We start from the raw sequence: 21,530 nt of genomic DNA, 5'->3' as shown, positions 1-21,530 counted from the left end.
GCCCGCAGCTGCAGGCATCATCCCGGTACCGTTGTTTTCAGCGGGCGATCGGCTACCCGAGTATAACAACCGATGCGGCCAAAAGCCGCTCGGTTGTTATACCGGAGGAGCGGGAGGGGACATCCCCCCCCTCCCGCCGCCTCCCGCCGCTGTTACCGGGCCTCCCGTGCGATCGGGAGGCCCGGTGTCCGTTCGGCTGCCTTCGGCGGCTGGGGGCGGACTGGAACGAAGCTGCGAGCGGCTTCGTTCCAGCCTTCTTGTTGTAAACGCGGAAGCGACGTCATGACGTCACTTCCCGTTTACTCGGCTGCCAATGGCGCCGAATTTAAAAAAGTACACAGTATTCAGAATCGCCGTTTTCGGCGATCTGAATACTTTGAAGTGTAAAAGGAGGGATGGGACCCCCCATCCCTCCATAAAGAGTACCTGTCACCACCTATTACTGTCACAAGGGATGTTTACATTGCTTGTGACAGCAATAAAAGTTAAAAAAAAAAAAAAATTTTAAACACAATTTATAAAAGTACAAAAATAAATAAAATAAATAAAAAAAAAATAAAAATTTTTTAAAGTGCCCCTGTCCCCGCGAGCTTGCGCAGCGAAGAAAACGCATACGGAAGTCGCGCCCGCATATGTAAACGGTGTTCAAACCACACATGTGAGGTATCGCCGCGATCGTCAGAGCGAGAGCAATAATTCTAGCCCTAGACCTCCTCTGTAGCTCAAACCTGGTAACCGTAAAAATTTTTTAAAGCGTCGCCTATGGAAATTCATAGGTACCGTAGTTCGTCGCCATTCCACGAGTGCGTGCAATTATAAAGGGTGACATGTTTGGTATCTATTTACTCGGCGTAACATCATCTTTCACATTATACAAAAAAATTGGGGTAACTTTACTGTTTGGATTTTTTAAAATTCATGAAAGTGTCACTTTTCCAAAAATTTGCTTTTAAAACACCGCTGCACAAATACCATGTGATAAAAAATATTGCAACAATCGCCATTTTATTCTCTAGATTCTCTTCTAAAAAAATATATATAATGTTTGGGGGTTCTAAGTAATTTTCTAGCAAAAAATATGGATTTTAACTTGTAAACACCAAATTTCAAAAATAGGCTTAGTCATGAAAGGGTTATGGAAACTAGGATTGGTGATGAAGCATCAGTGGAGACACCTTTTTCCCATATTAACTCTTACAGGAGAAAATTTTCCCTTCCTAGGGGTAGATTTCCTCTCACTTCCTGTTGTCTCCTTCCGTTTGTAAGTAGGAGTCGTTTGTAAGTCGGATGTTTGAAAATAGGGGACCGCCTGTATATACTATACGGCCTGCCCTATATACTCTGCGGAAAATTGGGCCTTAGGTGTTGGTGGTACCAGAACACTGTAAGCCCTCACAGTTACTCTTGGTAGGCGCTGGAACGGGCCCTGCTGTGAAATATTATATCAAGAATTGTAATTGGGCCTTAGGCGGTGGTGGTGGTGGCACAACACTGTAAAGCCTCACAGATACTCTTGTTGAGCGCAGGAACTGCTGTGAAATATTTGAGCAAAAATTGTAATTACATGCCCCTGTTAAACAGGGGCAGAAAGATTGGGCCTTAGGCGGTGGTGGTGGTGGTAGCACAACACTGTAAAGCCTCACAGATACTCTTGTTGAGCGCAGGAAAAGGCCTTGCTGTGAAAATATTAGATCAAAAATTGTAATTACACGCCCCTGTTAAACAGGGGCAGAAAAATTGGGCCTTAGACGGTGGTGGTGGTGGCACAACACTGTAAAGCCTCACAGATACTCTTGTTGAGCGCAGGAACGGGCCCTGCTGTGAAATATTAGAGCAAAAATTGTATTTACGCACCCCTATTAAACAGGGGCAAAAAAAGTGGGCCTTAGGCAGCGGTGGTGGTACCACAACACTGCAACCCCTCTTGGTGGACGCTGGAACGGGCCCTGCTGTGAAATATTATATCAAGAATTGTAATTACATGCCCCTGTTAAACAGGGGCAGAAAAATTGGGCCTTAGGCGGTGGTGGTGGTGGCACAACACTGTAAAGCCTCACAGATACTCTTGTTGAGCGCAGGAACAAGCCCTGCTGTGAAATATTTGTTTAAAAATTGTATTTACGCGCCCCTGTTAAACAGGGGCAGAAAAATTGGGCCTTAGGCAGTGGTGGTGGTGCCACAACACTGTACCCCTCGCAGATACTCTTGTTGAGCGCAGGAACAAGCCCTGCTGTTAAATATTTGATCAAAAATTGTAATTACTCGCCCCTGTTAAACAGGGGCAGAAAAATTGGGCCTAATGCCGTGCACACACGAGCGGACTTTACAGCAGACTTTGTCCGGTGGACTTTTCGACTGACTTTACGACGGACTTTCCGAATGAACGGACTTGCCTACACACGATCAACCAAAGTCCGACGGATTCGTACGTGATGACGTACGACCGGACTAAAACAAGGATGTTCATAGCCAGTAGCCAATAGCTGCCCTAGCGTCGGTTTTTATCCATTGGACTAGCATACAGACGAGCGGACTTTTCGACTGGACTCGAGTCCGTCGAAAAGATTTGAAACATGTTTCATTTCTAGGTCCGTCGAACTTTTGGGGAAAAAAGTCAGCTGGAGCCCACACAGGATCGAATTGTCCGACGGACTCCGGTCCACAGGACCAAGTATGCCGTAAAGTCCGGTCGTGTGTACGCAGCATTAGGCAGTGGTGGTGGTGCAACACTGCAACACCTCACAGATACTCTTGTTGAGCGCAGGGACAAGCCCTGCTGTTAAATATTTGATCAAAAATTGTAATTACACGCCCCTGTTAAACAGGGGCAGAAAAATTAGGCTTTAGGCAGTGGTGGTGGTGACCTGAACCAAAAAAATTCTTAGAAACTATCATCATGAAGATTGAGGAGGAATAGGATAGTCACTCAGCATAATAGAATAGACAGCATATGCAGTCTTCAAGGGATCCCACATCCATAGAAAAATCAATCAGTTACATCAGCATCGGGTGCTTGGTAGCTGGTGATCCAAGACTGTTTCATTTTTATGAATGTGAGCCGATCAGCAGAGTCTGCGGACAGGCGTACTCTGTGATCGTTTACAAAGCCTCCAGCAGCACTGAATGTGCGTTCAGAAAGAACGCTGGATGCAGGAAAGGCCAGTAGCTCAATTGCATATTGAGCAAGCTCTGGCCAGTGGTCCATCCTCAAGACCCAGTAACCCAGTGGATGTTCTGTTGGAAAGGTCTCCAAGTCTGATCTTGCCCCTAGATATTCCTGCACCATGTAATTCAGACACTGGCGATGGTTGCTGGAACCGATCAGACCTTGGCGCTGAAGACTGAAGAATTGTCTGAAAGCATCGGTCAGCCGGCCACCTTCTCCACTGCTCTTTCTGTGACTGAACGAAGCCTCAGCAACACGTTGTCCAGCACCAGGAAATTGTAACCTCCCAGGCTCTGGAAACGCATTGCACAAACCTTTCTGCAAGGCCTCCCAAAGATGTTTCATCCTCTGCTCCCTCTGAGAAGGCTGGATAAGTTCTGCAACCTTTCCCTTGTAACGTGGATCAAGAAGGGTTGCCAGTCAGTAATGATCCCTCTCCTTGATACCACGAATCCTAGGGTCCTTTCGCAGGCTTTGCAGGATCAGGGAGGCTATGCAGCGTAAATTTGCAGAAGCATTCGATCCTGAGTCCTCTGGGTCACTAAGGATCACATGATCCTCAACCACCTCCTCCCAGCCACATACAACTCCATGGGTTTCTGGGGACTGAAAACGATCCCTTGAAGACTGCTGCTGATGCTGAGTGTTATCCTCCACCTCCATGCTGACACAATCTTCCTCCTCTTCTTCTTCCTGTGTGATCGGCGGGCCTGCAGGAATACTATCTGGATAAAGGGGCCCTTGAGAGGTAAGGAAGGAAGTCCTCCTCTTCCTCCCGCTGTTCATGCCTCAAATGCCCTGTCCATTATTCCACAAAGCGTGTGCTCCAACATTAAGACAAGAGGGACGGTATCACTGATACATGCACTGTCACTGCTTACCATCCTCGTGGCCTCCTCAAATGGTAACAGGTCAGTGCATGCATCCTTGATCAGTAGCCACTGGCATGGCAAAAAAAAGCCAAGCTCCCCTGACCCTGTCCTGGTGCCATACTCACACAGGTACTCATTGATGGCCCTTTGCTGCGTGTGCAGCCGCTGCAGCATTGCCAACGTTGAGTTCCACCTGGTGGGCATGTCACAAATGAGGCGGTACTTGGGCAGGTTGCATTCTCTTTGAATGTCAGCTAGCCGAGCAATGGCATTATATGACCTTCGGAAATGACCACAGACTTTCCTGGCCTGCCTCAGGAGATCCTGTAAGCCCGGGTACCTGCTCAAGAACTTCTGCACCACTAAATTCAGGACGTGAGCCAAACAGGGAACATGGGTCAAGTGTCCCTGTCGGAGGGCGGAGATGAGGTTGGTGCCATTGTCCCATACAACCATTCCTGGCTGAAGCTGGCGTGGCATCAACCACCTCTGAGCCTGCCCCTGCAGAGCTGCCAGAATCTCTGCCCCAGTGTGGCTCTTGTCCCTAAGCAGACCAACTCAAGCAACGCATGGCATCTTTTTGCCTGAGTGCTGGCGTAGCCCCTTGAACTTTTCAGAATATGCGGGGAGTCAGCAGCGCCCTGCACATGCTTAGCTCTGCGGTGTGATGCAATAGGGTGGCTGCCCTTAAGCTGCCCCCTGGAGGGCATCCTGCCTCGTTGGAGATGTGCCTCCTCCTCCTCTCTTCTATCAGGCATCCAAGTAGAGTCAGTGACCTCATCATCCCCTCCCTCCTTGTCACTGGAGCAAACTTGGCAGTATACTGCAGCTGGGGGAACATGACTGCCAGTTCCTTGACCTTCTTGGGCACCCCCTCTCTCTAGGCTCACGTTACTCCCTTCCTCAACCTGGGTACCTTCATCGGAGCCTTCAAATCGTCCTCCTGCAGCATGTACCCGATACTGTGGTCGAACAGTTCGGGGGACTCCTCCGTGCATGATGGTGGGGCTAGGGAAGGAGTGACTGTTGACATGGAGCCGATGGAATAGGCCGCTTTGGCAGCTGCAATGGCAGGCAAACTACTCTGAGCCGGGGTGACAGAGGATGAGGACGGCTTTGTTATCCATTCCACCAACTCTTCTGCATGTTGTGGCTCAATAACACAGCCAGCTGCAGAAAAAAAGGACAAGCGTGCCCCGTGGCCACGTGCTGAGGATGCACCGTCTCCACGACTAGCACTGTTGACTGTAGACACAGAGCCTGCTTGCCCTCTTTTAATGGCCTGTGAGCGTCTGCCTCTCCTTGGTGGCCTTCCAGACATGCTGTAAATTTTGTTTAGCAAAACCACACTACACTGTATTGTGTACTGTGTACACCACCAGAAAAGTAGTAGCAACTGCACTATGGGTGCACGGTACTGTGTACACCAACAGAAGTGTAATAACAACTATAGGTGCACTGTACGTATTGTGTACACCACCAGGAAAGTAGTAGCAACTGCATTAGGGGTGAACAGTATTGTGTACACCACCAGAAGTCTAATAGCAACTATGGGTGCACTGTATGTATTGTGTACTGTGTACACCACCAGAAAAGTAGTAGCAACTGCACTAGGGGTGCATGGTACTGTGTACACCAACAGAAGTGTATTAACAACTATGGGTGCACTGTATGTATTGTGTACATCACCAGAAAAGTAGCAACTGCACTAGGGGTGAACGGTATTGTGTACACCACCAGAAGTCTAATAGCAACTATGGGTGCACTGTATGTATTGTGTACTGTGTACACCACCAGAAAAGTAGTAGTAACTGCACTATGGGTGTACAGTACTGTGTACACCGCCTGAAGTATATTAGAAAAAGTACACCTGGAATGGCCTGCAGTCAGATATAGGCTTGGCTACACTGGATGCAGTGGATATATATATATATATATATATATATATATATATATATATATATATATATATATATATATATATATATATATATATACAAGACTGACTGTACATATATATATTAAATACACTGCAGCTAACTGAATAACCTGCCTGCTTGAAGTATATTAGAAAAAGTACACCGGGAATGGCCTGCAGTCAGATCTAGCTAAACTGGATGCAGTGGATATATATATATATACATATATATATATATATATATATATATATATATATGAGACTGTCTGTATATATATATATATATATATATATATATTAAATACCTTGCAGCTAACTGAATAACCTGCCTGCCTGCCTGCTCAATCTAAATGACACTCTCTCTCCGTCCACGCCAACAACACACTACACGAGGCCGACGTGCAGGCAGCCTTATATAGTGTGGGGCTTGGGCTTAGTCCCCCCGAGCCATGATTGGCCAAAGGCACCCTGCCTTTGGCAAATTATGGCTCTCTTAGCTGAGGGCGCTGGGATTGGCCAAAGCATGCAGGTCATGGTGCATGATTTGGCCAATCATCATACAGCAATGCACTGTGCTCCTGCAGTGCATTATGGAGCGTTACGCGGCGCTCAAATGTGGCACGAATGCCCCATAATGTTCGGTTTTCGACGAACGGGTGAACAGCCAAAGTTCAAGTCGAACTCATGTTCGACCTGAACATAAAGCTCATCCCTAATGACAACTATCAAAATGGATAAAGGGGTTCCCCGCAGTGGGTTTCACAAAGTTCTGGGCGTATATGACTCCATTGTCATGACATAATTCAAGGCCAAGGAAGACCAGAGAGTTTGGGTCCAGGACATGAGTAAAAGACAAGGCTAGTGTGTTTTGGTTACAGTACTGTATAAAGGCATTGATTTCCTGGAGTGAGCCATCCCATATGATCACGATGTCATCTATATAGCATCCATAGTCATTCACATGGGCTGCAAACGAATGGTTGGAAGAGAGATATAGGTGCTCCCAGAAACCCTTAGTTAGCTTGGCATAGCTGGGGGCAAAATTAGCCCCCATTGCTGTGCCGTTAATCTGCAGGTAGAGAGTCCCATTAAACTCAAAATAATTATGTTTAGGGCAAAAAAACAGGTCCTCTAAGATAAAGTGGACTTGCCTCCGATTGATGTAAGGATCTTCGCCAAAAAAAAAAAGTTTGATAGCCTGCACCCCCACATCATGGGGAATGGGGGTGTATAAGGACGAAACGTCCAGGGAGAGCCACCAATAGGTGGGCTCCCAGGTGTAGGGTGTGAGCATGTTTAATAGATGGGGGTCATCGCGGAGATAGGAAGGTACATACTGAGATAATGGCTGTAGGATTTGGTCAATATAGATTGAGAATCCACTAGGGACACTGTCCATGGCCGCCACAATAGGGCGACCAGGAGGACCAGAGCCAATCACGGCAGCTCTTAACCATGTGATGAGCTGTGTCCAATGACAGCTGATCATGATGTAAACACAAGCCGGTTATCAGCATTCCTTTCATCACACTGACAGGAGAGACGATAACCGGCTTGTGTAAAGGGGACATGTACACTGATAATCGTGACAGTCCCAACAGTGCCCTCCAGTGCTGCCAATCAGTGCCCATCAATGTCACCTATCAGTGCAGCCTAATCAGTGCCCATCAGTGCTGCCTATCAGTGTCCAGCCACCTATCAGTGGCCATTAGTGGCATCTATCGGTGTCCATCAGTGCAGCCTAATCAGTGCCCATCAATGCTGCCAATCAGTGCCCATCAGTGGTGCCAATCAGTGCCCATCAGTGCCGCCTATCAGTGGACATTAGTGGGATCTATCAGCGACTCCTCAATGAAGGAGAAAAGTTACCCGTTTGCAAATGTTTACAACAAACTACCAAAAACTTTTCTTTTTTTTGTCTTTTTCCGTTTCTTTAGCAGAAAATAAATACCCAGTGGTGATGAACCTCTTCCCACCGGACAGCCGTCAAATGACGGGCTGGGCGGCGCGGCTCTTGTTTTGGGTGGACGTCAATATGACGGCCCTCCAGACTGACGGCGCTTGCGCGCCGGCGATCGTGGCCGCACTGCGTTGCTAGGACACAACGCGACCCTGATCTGCGTAAAGAGCCGCGGCTCTTTAACCATGTGATCGGCTGTGTCCAATCACAGCCGGTCACATGTAAACACGGAGATGGCCTCACACTGTCAGAGTGTGAGGAGAGGAGAGCCGATCAGCGGCATCTCTTCACAGGGGACATCTAGGGATGTAATCAGGGCACTGATTACAATTAAGTGCCCAGCAGTGCCAGCAATCAGTGCCAACCAGTGCCCACAATTGGCACCAATCTGTGCCTACAAGTGCCTGCAATCAGTGCCCATCAGTGCCACCCATCAACGACCATCAGTGCCACCTATCAGTGCCCATAAGTGCGGCATATTTGTGCCTTCTCATCAGCGCCCATCAGTGAAGGAGGAAAATTACTTATTTATTACTTATAACTTATTTAAATTTATAAAATTTACTGACAGAAACTAAGAAATAGTTCAAAATTTTTGGTCTTTTTTTTTTAGGAAAGAATAAAAAATCCAGCAGTGATTAAATACCACCAAAAGAAAGTTGTATTTGTGTGAAGAAAATGATAAAAATGTCCTATGTGTACAGTGTTGTATGACCGCGCAATTGTCATTCAAAGGGTGTCAGCGCTGAAAATCGTCCTGGGGGGGGGAGGGGCCGGTAGTGGGGGATGGTGTGCTCTGTATTGAAGGGGTTAATTTGTGGCTCTCATATTGTTTTCTGAATCTCTACAGGAAGTCAGCAGTTCTCATTGTCTGGAGATCTTCATTTCCTTATTCTTCCTTCCTACTGAAAACCTCAAGAAAACCGAACCAGCTTTACTGAGGAATCCGAACCCAGTCCTCCTCCTCCTCCTCCTCCTCCTCCTCCTCATTTCTTTCTAAGGTGTAAGTTTAACTGACTTTTGATACACCCCGAGGAGAAGGGGGAACTCCGGTGTCCGTTCTCTGTCCTCACTCCACTGCTCCGCACCTTCCATAGGCTCCTGGGCTATCCGGGCTACACAAAGATGGCGGCTGCCGCCTGGAGGAGCGGACCTGTGTGGGGACAAGAATACTCTTCCTCCTCCCCCTAGAGGATGAAAAGCCGGGAAGTGCCCCGCCCTGCCGATCCCCCTCCAGTGACGTCATTAGGACTCGCCCAATCAGCAGTGACAGAAGTTCCTGGAGATTGACGGGTGTTGGTTCTGTGCCGCTCGGTGTTCTCTCCGCCCGCAGTCATGTGAGTGTCCGGGGGAGGGGGAGGGGATCACTTCATACCATCCCCCACATCATACCATCCCCCACATATCTCTCCTGACCCCCCCCCACATCATACCATCCCCCACATATCTCTCCTGACCCCCCCCCCATCATACCATCCCCCACATATCTCTCCTGACCCCCCCCCACATCATACCATCCCCCACATATCTCTCCTGACCCCCCCCATCATACCATCCCCCACATATCTCTCCTGACCCCCCCCCCCCACATCATACCATCCCCCACATATCTCTCCTGACCCCCCCCCACATCATACCATCCCCCACATATCTCTCCTGACCCCCCCCCCCATCATACCATCCCCCACATATCTCTCCTGACCCCCCCCATCATACCATCCCCCACATATCTCTCCTGACCCCCCCCCCCCCACATCATACCATCCCCCACATATCTCTCCTGACCCCCCCCCCCCCACATCATACCATCCCCCACATATCTCTCCTGACCCCCCCCACATCATACCATCCCCCACATATCTCTCCTGACCCCCCCCCCCATCATACCATCCCCCACATATCTCTCCTGACCCCCCCCCCATCATACCATCCCCCACATATCTCTCCTGACCCCCCCCCCACATCATACCATCCCCCACATATCTCTCCTGACCCCCCATCATACCATCCCCCACATATCTCTCCTGACCCCCCCCCCCACATCATACCATCCCCCACATATCTCTCCTGACCCCCCCCCCCCATCATACCATCCCCCACATATCTCTCCTGACCCCCCCCCATCATACCATCCCCCACATATCTCTCCTGACCCCCCCCCCCCCATCATACCATCCCCCACATATCTCTCCTGACCCCCCCCCACATCATACCATCCCCCACATATCTCTCCTGACCCCCCCCCCCCCCACATCATACCATCCCCCACATATCTCTCCTGACCCCCCCCCACATCATACCATCCCCCACATATCTCTCCTGACCCCCCCCCCCATCATACCATCCCCCACATATCTCTCCTGACCCCCCCCCCCATCATACCATCCCCCACATATCTCTCCTGACCCCCCCCCATCATACCATCCCCCACATATCTCTCCTGACCCCCCCCCCCATCATACCATCCCCCACATATCTCTCCTGACCCCCCCCCCCCACATCATACCATCCCCCACATATCTCTCCTGACCCCCCCCCCACATCATACCATCCCCCACATATATCTCCTGACCCCCCCCCATCATACCATCCCCCACATATCTCTCCTGACCCCCCATCATACCATCCCCCACATATCTCTCCTGACCCCCCATCATACCATCCCCCACATATCTCTCCTGACCCCCCCCCCCCCATCATACCATCCCCCACATATCTCTCCTGACCCCCCCCCATCATACCATCCCCCACATATCTCTCCTGACCCCCCCCCCCATCATACCATCCCCCACATATCTCTCCTGACCCCCCCCCACATCATACCATCCCCCACATATCTCTCCTGACCCCCCCCCCCCCCACATCATACCATCCCCCACATATCTCTCCTGACCCCCCCCCATCATACCATCCCCCACATATCTCTCCTGACCCCCCCCCCACATCATACCATCCCCCACATATATCTCCTGACCCCCCCCCATCATACCATCCCCCACATATCTCTCCTGACCCCCCCCCCCATCATACCATCCCCCACATATCTCTCCTGACCCCCCATCATACCATCCCCCACATATCTCTCCTGACCCCCCATCATACCATCCCCCACATATCTCTCCTGACCCCCCCCATCATACCATCCCCCACATATCTCTCCTGACCCCCCCCCCCCATCATACCATCCCCCACATATCTCTCCTGACCCCCCCCCACATCATACCATCCCCCACATATCTCTCCTGACCCCCCCCCCCCCACATCATACCATCCCCCACATATCTCTCCTGACCCCCCCCCCCACATCATACCATCCCCCACATATCTCTCCTGACCCCCCCCCCCCATCATACCATCCCCCACATATCTCTCCTGACCCCCCCCCATCATACCATCCCCCACATATCTCTCCTGACCCCCCCCCCCCCATCATACCATCCCCCACATATCTCTCCTGACCCCCCCCCACATCATACCATCCCCCACATATCTCTCCTGACCCCCCCCCCCCCACATCATACCATCCCCCACATATCTCTCCTGACCCCCCCCCACATCATACCATCCCCCACATATCTCTCCTGACCCCCCCCCCCATCATACCATCCCCCACATATCTCTCCTGACCCCCCCCCCCATCATACCATCCCCCACATATCTCTCCTGACCCCCCCCCCATCATACCATCCCCCACATATCTCTCCTGACCCCCCCCCCCATCATACCATCCCCCACATATCTCTCCTGACCCCCCCCCCCCACATCATACCATCCCCCACATATCTCTCCTGACCCCCCCCCCACATCATACCATCCCCCACATATATCTCCTGACCCCCCCCCATCATACCATCCCCCACATATCTCTCCTGACCCCCCATCATACCATCCCCCACATATCTCTCCTGACCCCCCATCATACCATCCCCCACATATCTCTCCTGACCCCCCCCCCCCCATCATACCATCCCCCACATATCTCTCCTGACCCCCCCCCCATCATACCATCCCCCACATATCTCTCCTGACCCCCCCCCCCATCATACCATCCCCCACATATCTCTCCTGACCCCCCCCCCACATCATACCATCCCCCACATATCTCTCCTGACCCCCCCCCCCCCACATCATACCATCCCCCACATATCTCTCCTGACCCCCCCCCATCATACCATCCCCCACATATCTCTCCTGACCCCCCCCCCACATCATACCATCCCCCACATATATCTCCTGACCCCCCCCCATCATACCATCCCCCACATATCTCTCCTGACCCCCCCCCCCATCATACCATCCCCCACATATCTCTCCTGACCCCCCCATCATACCATCCCCCACATATCTCTCCTGACCCCCCATCATACCATCCCCCACATATCTCTCCTGACCCCCCCCATCATACCATCCCCCACATATCTCTCCTGACCCCCCCCCCCCATCATACCATCCCCCACATATCTCTCCTGACCCCCCCCCACATCATACCATCCCCCACATATCTCTCCTGACCCCCCCCCCCCCATCATACCATCCCCCACATATCTCTCCTGACCCCCCCCACATCATACCATCCCCCACATATCTCTCCTGACCCCCCCCACATCATACCATCCCCCACATATCTCTCCTGACCCCCCCATCATACCATCCCCCACATATCTCTCCTGACCCCCCCCCACATCATACCATCCCCCACATATCTCTCCTGACCCCCCCCCCCACATCATACCATCCCCCACATATCTCTCCTGACCCCCCCCCCACATCATACCATCCCCCACATATCTCTCCTGACCCCCCCCACATCATACCATCCCCCACATATCTCTCCTGACCCCCCCCCCACATCATACCATCCCCCACATATCTCTCCTGACCCCCCCCCACATCATACCATCCCCCACATATCTCTCCTGACCCCCCCCCCACATCATACCATCCCCCACATATCTCTCCTGACCCCCCCCCCACATCATACCATCCCCCACATATCTCTCCTGACCCCCCCATCATACCATCCCCCACATATCTCTCCTGACCCCCCCCCCCACATCATACCATCCCCCACATATCTCTCCTGACCCCCCCCCCCCATCATACCATCCCCCACATATCTCTCCTGACCCCCCCCCCCACATCATACCATCCCCCACATATCTCTCCTGACCCCCCCCCCCACATCATACCATCCCCCACATATCTCTCCTGACCCCCCCCCCCACATCATACCATCCCCCACATATCTCTCCTGACCCCCCCCCCCACATCATACCATCCCCCACATATCTCTCCTGACCCCCCCCACATCATACCATCCCCCACATATCTCTCCTGACCCCCCCCCACATCATACCATCCCCCACATATCTCTCCTGACCCCCCCCACATCATACCATCCCCCACATATCTCTCCTGACCCCCCCCCCCCCACATCATACCATCCCCCACATATCTCTCCTGACCCCCCCCCCCACATCATACCATCCCCCACATATCTCTCCTGACCCCCCCCATCATACCATCCCCCACATATCTCTCCTGACCCCCCCCACATCATACCATCCCCCACATATCTCTCCTGACCCCCCCCACATCATACCATCCCCCACATATCTCTCCTGACCCCCCCCCACATCATACCATCCCCCACATATCTCTCCTGACCCCCCCCCCCACATCATACCATCCCCCACATATCTCTCCTGACCCCCCCCCCATCATACCATCCCCCACATATCTCTCCTGACCCCCCCCCCCCACATCATACCATCCCCCACATATCTCTCCTGACCCCCCCCATCATACCATCCCCCACATATCTCTCCTGACCCCCCCCCATCATACCATCCCCCACATATATCTCCTGACCCCCCCCACATCATACCATCCCCCACATATCTCTCCTGACCCCCCCACATCATACCATCCCCCACATATCTCTCCTGACCCCCCCCCCCACATCATACCATCCCCCACATATCTCTCCTGACCCCCCCCCCCACATCATACCATCCCCCACATATCTCTCCTGACCCCCCCCCCCCCCCACATCATACCATCCCCCACATATCTCTCCTGACCCCCCCCCCCCACATCATACCATCCCCCACATATCTCTCCTGACCCCCCCCCCACATCATACCATCCCCCACATATCTCTCCTGACCCCCCCATCATACCATCCCCCACATATCTCTCCTGACCCCCCCCCCCCCACATCATACCATCCCCCACATATCTCTCCTGACCCCCCCCCACATCATACCATCCCCCACATATCTCTCCTGACCCCCCCCCATCATACCATCCCCCACATATCTCTCCTGACCCCCCCCCATCATACCATCCCCCACATATCTCTCCTGACCCCCCCCCCCCCACATCATACCATCCCCCACATATCTCTCCTGACCCCCCCCACATCATACCATCCCCCACATATCTCTCCTGACCCCCCCCCCCACATCATACCATCCCCCACATTTCTCTCCTGACCCCCCCCCACATCATACCATCCCCCACATATCTCTCCTGACCCCCCCCCCATCATACCATCCCCCACATATCTCTCCTGACCCCCCCCCATCATACCATCCCCCACATATCTCTCCTGACCCCCCCCCCCACATCATACCATCCCCCACATATCTCTCCTGACCCCCCCCATCATACCATCCCCCACATATCTCTCCTGACCCCCCCCCCCATCATACCATCCCCCACATATCTCTCCTGACCCCCCCCCCCCACATCATACCATCCCCCACATATCTCTCCTGACCCCCCCCCCACATCATACCATCCCCCACATATCTCTCCTGACCCCCCCCCACATCATACCATCCCCCACATACCTCTCCTGACCCCCCCCCACATCATACCATCCCCCACATATCTCTCCTGACCCCCCCCCACATCATACCATCCCCCACATATCTCTCCTGACCCCCCCCCATCATACCATCCCCCACATATCTCTCCTGACCCCCCCATCATACCATCCCCCACATATCTCTCCTGACCCCCCCCCCCCCACATCATACCATCCCCCACATATCTCTCCTGACCCCCCCCCACATATCTCTCCTGACCCCCCCCACATCATACCATCCCCCACATATCTCTCCTGACCCCCCCCCATCATACCATCCCCCACATATCTCTCCTGACCCCCCCATCATACCATCCCCCACATATCTCTCCTGACCCCCCCCCCCACATCATACCATCCCCCACATATCTCTCCTGACCCCCCCACATCATACCATCCCCCACATATCTCTCCTGACCCCCCCCCCACATCATACCATCCCCCACATATCTCTCCTGACCCCCCCCCCCATCATACCATCCCCCACATATCTCTCCTGACCCCCCCCCCCCACATCATACCATCCCCCACATATCTCTCCTGACCCCCCCCCACATATCTCTCCTGACCCCCCCCACATCATACCATCCCCCACATATCTCTCCTGACCCCCCCCCCCCACATCATACCATCCCCCACATATCTCTCCTGACCCCCCCCACATCATACCATCCCCCACATATCTCTCCTGACCCCCCCCACATCATACCATCCCCCACATATCTCTCCTGACCCCCCCCCCATCATACCATCCCCCACATTTCTCTCCTGACCCCCCCCACATCATACCATCCCCCACATATCTCTCCTGACCCCCCCCCCCCATCATACCATCCCCCACATATCTCTCCTGACCCCCCCCACATCATACCATCCCCCACATATCTCTCCTGACCCCCCCCCCATCATACCATCCCCCACATTTCTCTCCTGACCCCCCCCCCACATCATACCATCCCCCACATTTCTCTCCTGACCCCCCCCCACATCATACCATCCCCCACATTTCTCTCCTGACCCCCCCCCACATCATACCATCCCCCACATTTCTCTCCTGACCCCCCCCCACATCATACCATCCCCCACATTTCTCTCCTGACCCCCCCCCACATCATACCATCCCCCACATATCTCTCCTGACCCCCCCCATCATACCATCCCCCACATATCTCTCCTGACCCCCCCCACATCATACCATCCCCCACATATCTCTCCTGACCCCCCCCACATCATACCATCCCCCACATATCTCTCCTGACCCCCCCCACATCATACCATCCCCCACATATCTCTCCTGACCCCCCCCCCCACATCATACCATCCCCCACATATCTCTCCTGACCCCCCCCCCCACATCATACCATCCCCCACATATCTCTCCTGACCCCCCCCCCCCCACATCATACCATCCCCCACATATCTCTCCTGACCCCCCCCCCCCCCACATCATACCATCCCCCACATATCTCTCCTGACCCCCCCCCCACATCATACCATCCCCCACATATCTCTCCTGACCCCCCCATCATACCATCCCCCACATATCTCTCCTGACCCCCCCCCCCCACATCATACCATCCCCCACATATCTCTCCTGACCCCCCCCCACATCATACCATCCCCCACATATCTCTCCTGACCCCCCCCATCATACCATCCCCCACATATCTCTCCTGACCCCCCCCATCATACCATCCCCCACATATCTCTCCTGACCCCCCCCCCCCCCACATCATACCATCCCCCACATATCTCTCCTGACCCCCCCCCATCATACCATCCCCCACATATCTCTCCTGACCCCCCCCCATCATACCATCCCCCACATATCTCTCCTGACCCCCCCCCCCACATCATACCATCCCCCACATTTCTCTCCTGACCCCCCCCCACATCATACCATCCCCCACATATCTCTCCTGACCCCCCCCCCATCATACCATCCCCCACATATCTCTCCTGACCCCCCCCCCCCCATCATACCATCCCCCACATTTCTCTCCTGACCCCCCCCACATCATACCATCCCCCACATATCTCTCCTGACCCCCCCCCCATCATACCATCCCCCACATATCTCTCCTGACCCCCCCCCCCCCATCATACCATCCCCCACATTTCTCTCCTGACCCCCCCCACATCATACCATCCCCCACATATCTCTCCTGACCCCCCCCCCACATCATACCATCCCCCACATATCTCTCCTGACCCCCCCCACATCATACCATCCCCCACATATCTCTCCTGACCCCCCCCCCCCATCATACCATCCCCCACATATCTCTCCTGACCCCCCCCCCCATCATACCATCCCCCACATTTCTCTCCTGACCCCCCCCCACATCATACCATCCCCCACATTTCTCTCCTGACCCCCCCCCACATCATACCATCCCCCACATTTCTCTCCTGACCCCCCCCCACATCATACCATCCCCCACATTTCTCTCCTGACCCCCCCCACATCATACCATCCCCCACATTTCTCTCCTGACCCCCCCCACATCATACCATCCCCCACATATCTCTCCTGACCCCCCCCCCACATCATACCATCCCCCACATATATCTCCTGACCCCCCCCCCCCCATCATACCATCCCCCACATATCTCTCCTGACCCCCCCCCCCCCCCACATCATACCATCCCCCACATATATCTCCTGACCCCCCCCCACATCATACATCCCCCACATATATCTCCTGACCCCCCCCCCCCCCACATCATACCATCCCCCACATATCTCTCCTGACCCCCCCCCACATCATACCATCCCCCACATATCTCTCCTGACCCCCCCCCCCCATCATACCATCCCCCACATATCTCTCCTGACCCCCCCCCCCATCATACCATCCCCCACATATATCTCCTGACCCCCCCCCCCCCCACATCATACCATCCCCCACATATCTCTCCTGACCCCCCATCATACCATCCCCCACATATCTCTCCTGACCCCCCCCCACATCATACCATCCCCCACATATATCTCCTGACCCCCCCCCCCCATCATACCATCCCCCACATATCTCTCCTGACCCCCCCCATCATACCATCCCCCACATATCTCTCCTGACCCCCCCCATCATACCATCCCCCACATATCTCTCCTGACCCCCCCCACATCATACCATCCCCCACATATCTCTCCTGACCCCCCCCATCATACCATCCCCCACATATATCTCCTGACCCCCCCCCCCCATCATACCATCCCCCACATATATCTCCTGACCCCCCCCCCATCATACCATCCCCCACATATCTCTCCTGACCCCCCCCATCATACCATCCCCCACATATATCTCCTGACCCCCCCCCCTACATCATACCATCCCCCACATATCTCTCCTGACCCCCCCACATCATACCATCCCCCACATATCTCTCCTGACCCCCCCCCCCCCATCATACCATCCCCCACATATCTCTCCTGACCCCCCCATCATACCATCCCCCACATATCTCTCCTGACCCCCCCCCCCCCCATCATACCATCCCCCACATATCTCTCCTGACCCCCCCCCCCCATCATACCATCCCCCACATATATCTCCTGACCCCCCCCCCCCACATCATACCATCCCCCACATATCTCTCCTGACCCCCCATCATACCATCCCCCACATATCTCTCCTGACCCCCCCACATCATACCATCCCCCACATATCTCTCCTGACCCCCCCCCACATCATACCATCCCCCACATATCTCTCCTGACCCCCCCCCCATCATACCATCCCCCACATATCTCTCCTGACCCCCCCCATCATACCATCCCCCACATATCTCTCCTGACCCCCCCCCCATCATACCATCCCCCACATATCTCTCCTGACCCCCCCCATCATACCATCCCCCACATATCTCTCCTGACCCCCCCCACATCATACCATCCCCCACATATCTCTCCTGACCCCCCATCATACCATCCCCCACATATCTCTCCTGACCCCCCCCCATCATACCATCCCCCACATATCTCTCCTGACCCCCCCCATCATACCATCCCCCACATATATCTCCTGACCCCCCCCCCCCCATCATACCATCCCCCACATATATCTCCTGACCCCCCCCCCCCCATCATACCATCCCCCACATATCTCTCCTGACCCCCCCCATCATACCATCCCCCACATATATCTCCTGACCCCCCCCCTACATCATACCATCCCCCACATATCTCTCCTGACCCCCCCACATCATACCATCCCCCACATATCTCTCCTGACCCCCCCCCCCCCCATCATACCATCCCCCACATATCTCTCCTGACCCCCCCCCCCCCCAGCTCATACTGCTCCGTCTCTCACCTCCCCCCGTTCAAACTGGTTCTCCCCCCTAGTGACCACACAGAACCCCCCCCCATCAACTATTACCCCAATCTGTGACCCCCCCCCCCCCTCAAACACCCATTAACCTCACACCCAAAACTGTCCTCCCAACCCCCTCCCAATTCACCGTACCCCCCCCCCCCTCGCCCTTCATCACCCGGAATGTCTGGGTGTGAATTCAGTCATTACAGTTCCGGGGTGTCTCTGATCGATTGTACTCTGATACCTGTGTGTGTGGGGGGGGTTGTGGGTGTGTCAGTAAATCAGATCATCCTTTTTTTGTTTTGTGATGTCAGATTTTAGGACGTTGTCTGAGGCCCCCCCCCCCCCCCGATCACGTCTCATGATGTGGGATGGCGGACACAATCTCTGTGATCCCAAATCACAGCACAGTCCGGGTGCCGCTATCCGGTCAGCGCCCCCCCACAGCCAGGCCTGGCGGTCTCCTCTCTGTGCGGCACTTCCAGGATGGACCACGGCGATCCTGATTGGTCAGCCGACATCGCAGAGCATCTCTCTGATCCATCCTGGAAGCCTTGTGCAGAGAAGAGCCGAGATTTCAAGGTGCAGAGGAGCGGGGGAGGAGTAGGATGTTCGCTGCTAGTTCACCTTTTACATTTTCCGGTAAAAGATGAACTAACCCTTTAAAGGCTAATTTCACTTTTTTCACCACGGTACGCTCACAACCCCTCCCATCCCCCCCCCATACAAGCGCTCATTGTCTAAATTTGCACAGCTGTGCGGGGCTCCGCCCACTCAACCACATCATTTATTCAGAGATCTGTGAAGGAGATCTACTTGTAGTCCTTAACCACGCCCCCTCCAGAAGAGTTTACCCCCCCTCCATGACCAGGCCATTTTTTGCTATTTACCACTGCGCTACCACTTGCTGACCCGGCCTGTTCCTGATGTTGGTTAACAAGTTAAAACTAAAATCACTTAGAAACCCCCAAACATTATATATAATATAATTTATTTCAGCAGAGACCCTAGAGAATAAAATGGAGATCATTGCAATACTTTATGTCGCACTGTATTTGCCCAGCGGTCTTACAAACGCAATTTTATTTTGGGGGAAAAAAAAACACTTTTTAAAAAATGTAAACAAAACCGTAAAGTTAGCCCAATTTTTGTGTACTTTGTGAAAGATGTTACGCCGAGTAAATGGATACCCAACATGTCATACTTCAAAATTGCGCCCGCTCATGGAATGGCCACAAACTATTTTTTAGTTTTTTGCATACTTAATTTTTTTGGGGGGAAAAAATTACACTTTAACCACTACAACGCCGGCGAATTTGGCCCCTTTCCTTCCCAGGCCAGCTTTCAGCGCTCTCGCACTTTTTTTCAATAAGAATTGCGCGGTCGTGCAACACTTTACCCAGATTAAATTTTGATCATTTTGCTCACACAATTAGAGCTTTTCTTTTGGTGGTTTTTATTCACAAATCCTTTTATTTTTTATTTTTTGCAATATAAGCGAAAAAAAAAAAGAGCGGAAATGTAAAGGAAAAAAATAAATATATATTTTCTACTTTCTGTTTTAAAAGAAATCCAATAAAATCTAATTTTGTCATAAATTTAAGCCACCTCCTGCGGTTTTTATTTTTTGCGCTATAAACAAAAAAAGACAGACACTGTTTATATAAAAAAAAAAACAAACAATATTTTTTACTTTTTGATATAATAAATATCCCCAAAAATTTCTTGGAAAAACTAATTTCTTCATCAGTTTAGGCCGATATGTATTCTTCTACAAATTTTTGGCAAAAAAAAAAAAAAAAAAATTGCAATAAGCGCATGTTTATTGGTTTGCGCAAAAGTTATAGCGTCTACAAACTATGGAAAAGATTTATGGCATTTTTATTATTTTTTTACTAGTAATGGCGGTGATCTGCGAATTTTAGTGGTACTGCGACATCTTTGGACACTTTTGACACATTTTTGGGAACATTAACATTTATACAGCGATCAGTGCTATAAAAATGCACTGATTACTGTGTAAATGTCACTGGTAGGGAAGGGGTTAACACTAGGGGGCGATCAAGGGGTTAAACGTGTGTTCCCTCAGTGTGTGTTCTAACTGTGGGGGGGGAAGAACTGACTGGGAGAGGAGAGACATATCGTTCTCCTCTCCCCTAACAGAGCAGGGATTTGTGTGTTTACACACAAATCCCTGTGCTGGCTCTCGCGCACGTGATCGCGCCCGCTGTTCACGTGCATTGGGTCCCTCACCACGCTGCGGGGGCGCACCCTCTGGCGGCGCTTAAAGGAGACCCCGTACAGGGTTTCGCCACAGCAGTGCCATTGTGCCGCAGTTTATCTACGTGAGCCGGTCGGGAACAGGTTAATGAATATAAAAAAAAAAAAACGCAATAGTTACCCAAATGTTTTTTT

At 52.6% G+C, this 21,530-nt stretch overlaps 1 protein-coding gene across 1 annotated transcript in view; it reads left to right on the top strand.

The window, feature by feature from the left end:
- The first annotated feature begins 9,102 nt into the window (after window positions 1–9,102).
- VAMP3 (vesicle associated membrane protein 3) overlaps window positions 9,103–21,530 on the top strand; it is a 67,975-nt gene continuing 55,547 nt past the window's right edge. Inside the window, exon 1 of the mRNA XM_073603608.1 lies at window positions 9,103–9,253. Coding sequence (XP_073459709.1) covers window positions 9,252–9,253 — 2 coding nt within the window. The 5' untranslated portion in view covers window positions 9,103–9,251. The remainder of the gene's footprint in view (window positions 9,254–21,530) is intronic.

The sequence above is a fragment of the Aquarana catesbeiana genome, linkage group LG10 (assembly GCF_042186555.1).
Source record: "Aquarana catesbeiana isolate 2022-GZ linkage group LG10, ASM4218655v1, whole genome shotgun sequence".
Classification (NCBI taxonomy): domain Eukaryota; kingdom Metazoa; phylum Chordata; class Amphibia; order Anura; family Ranidae; genus Aquarana; species Aquarana catesbeiana.
Note: the sequence above shows the minus strand (reverse complement) of the source record. Positions and strands in the feature narration are given on the sequence as shown.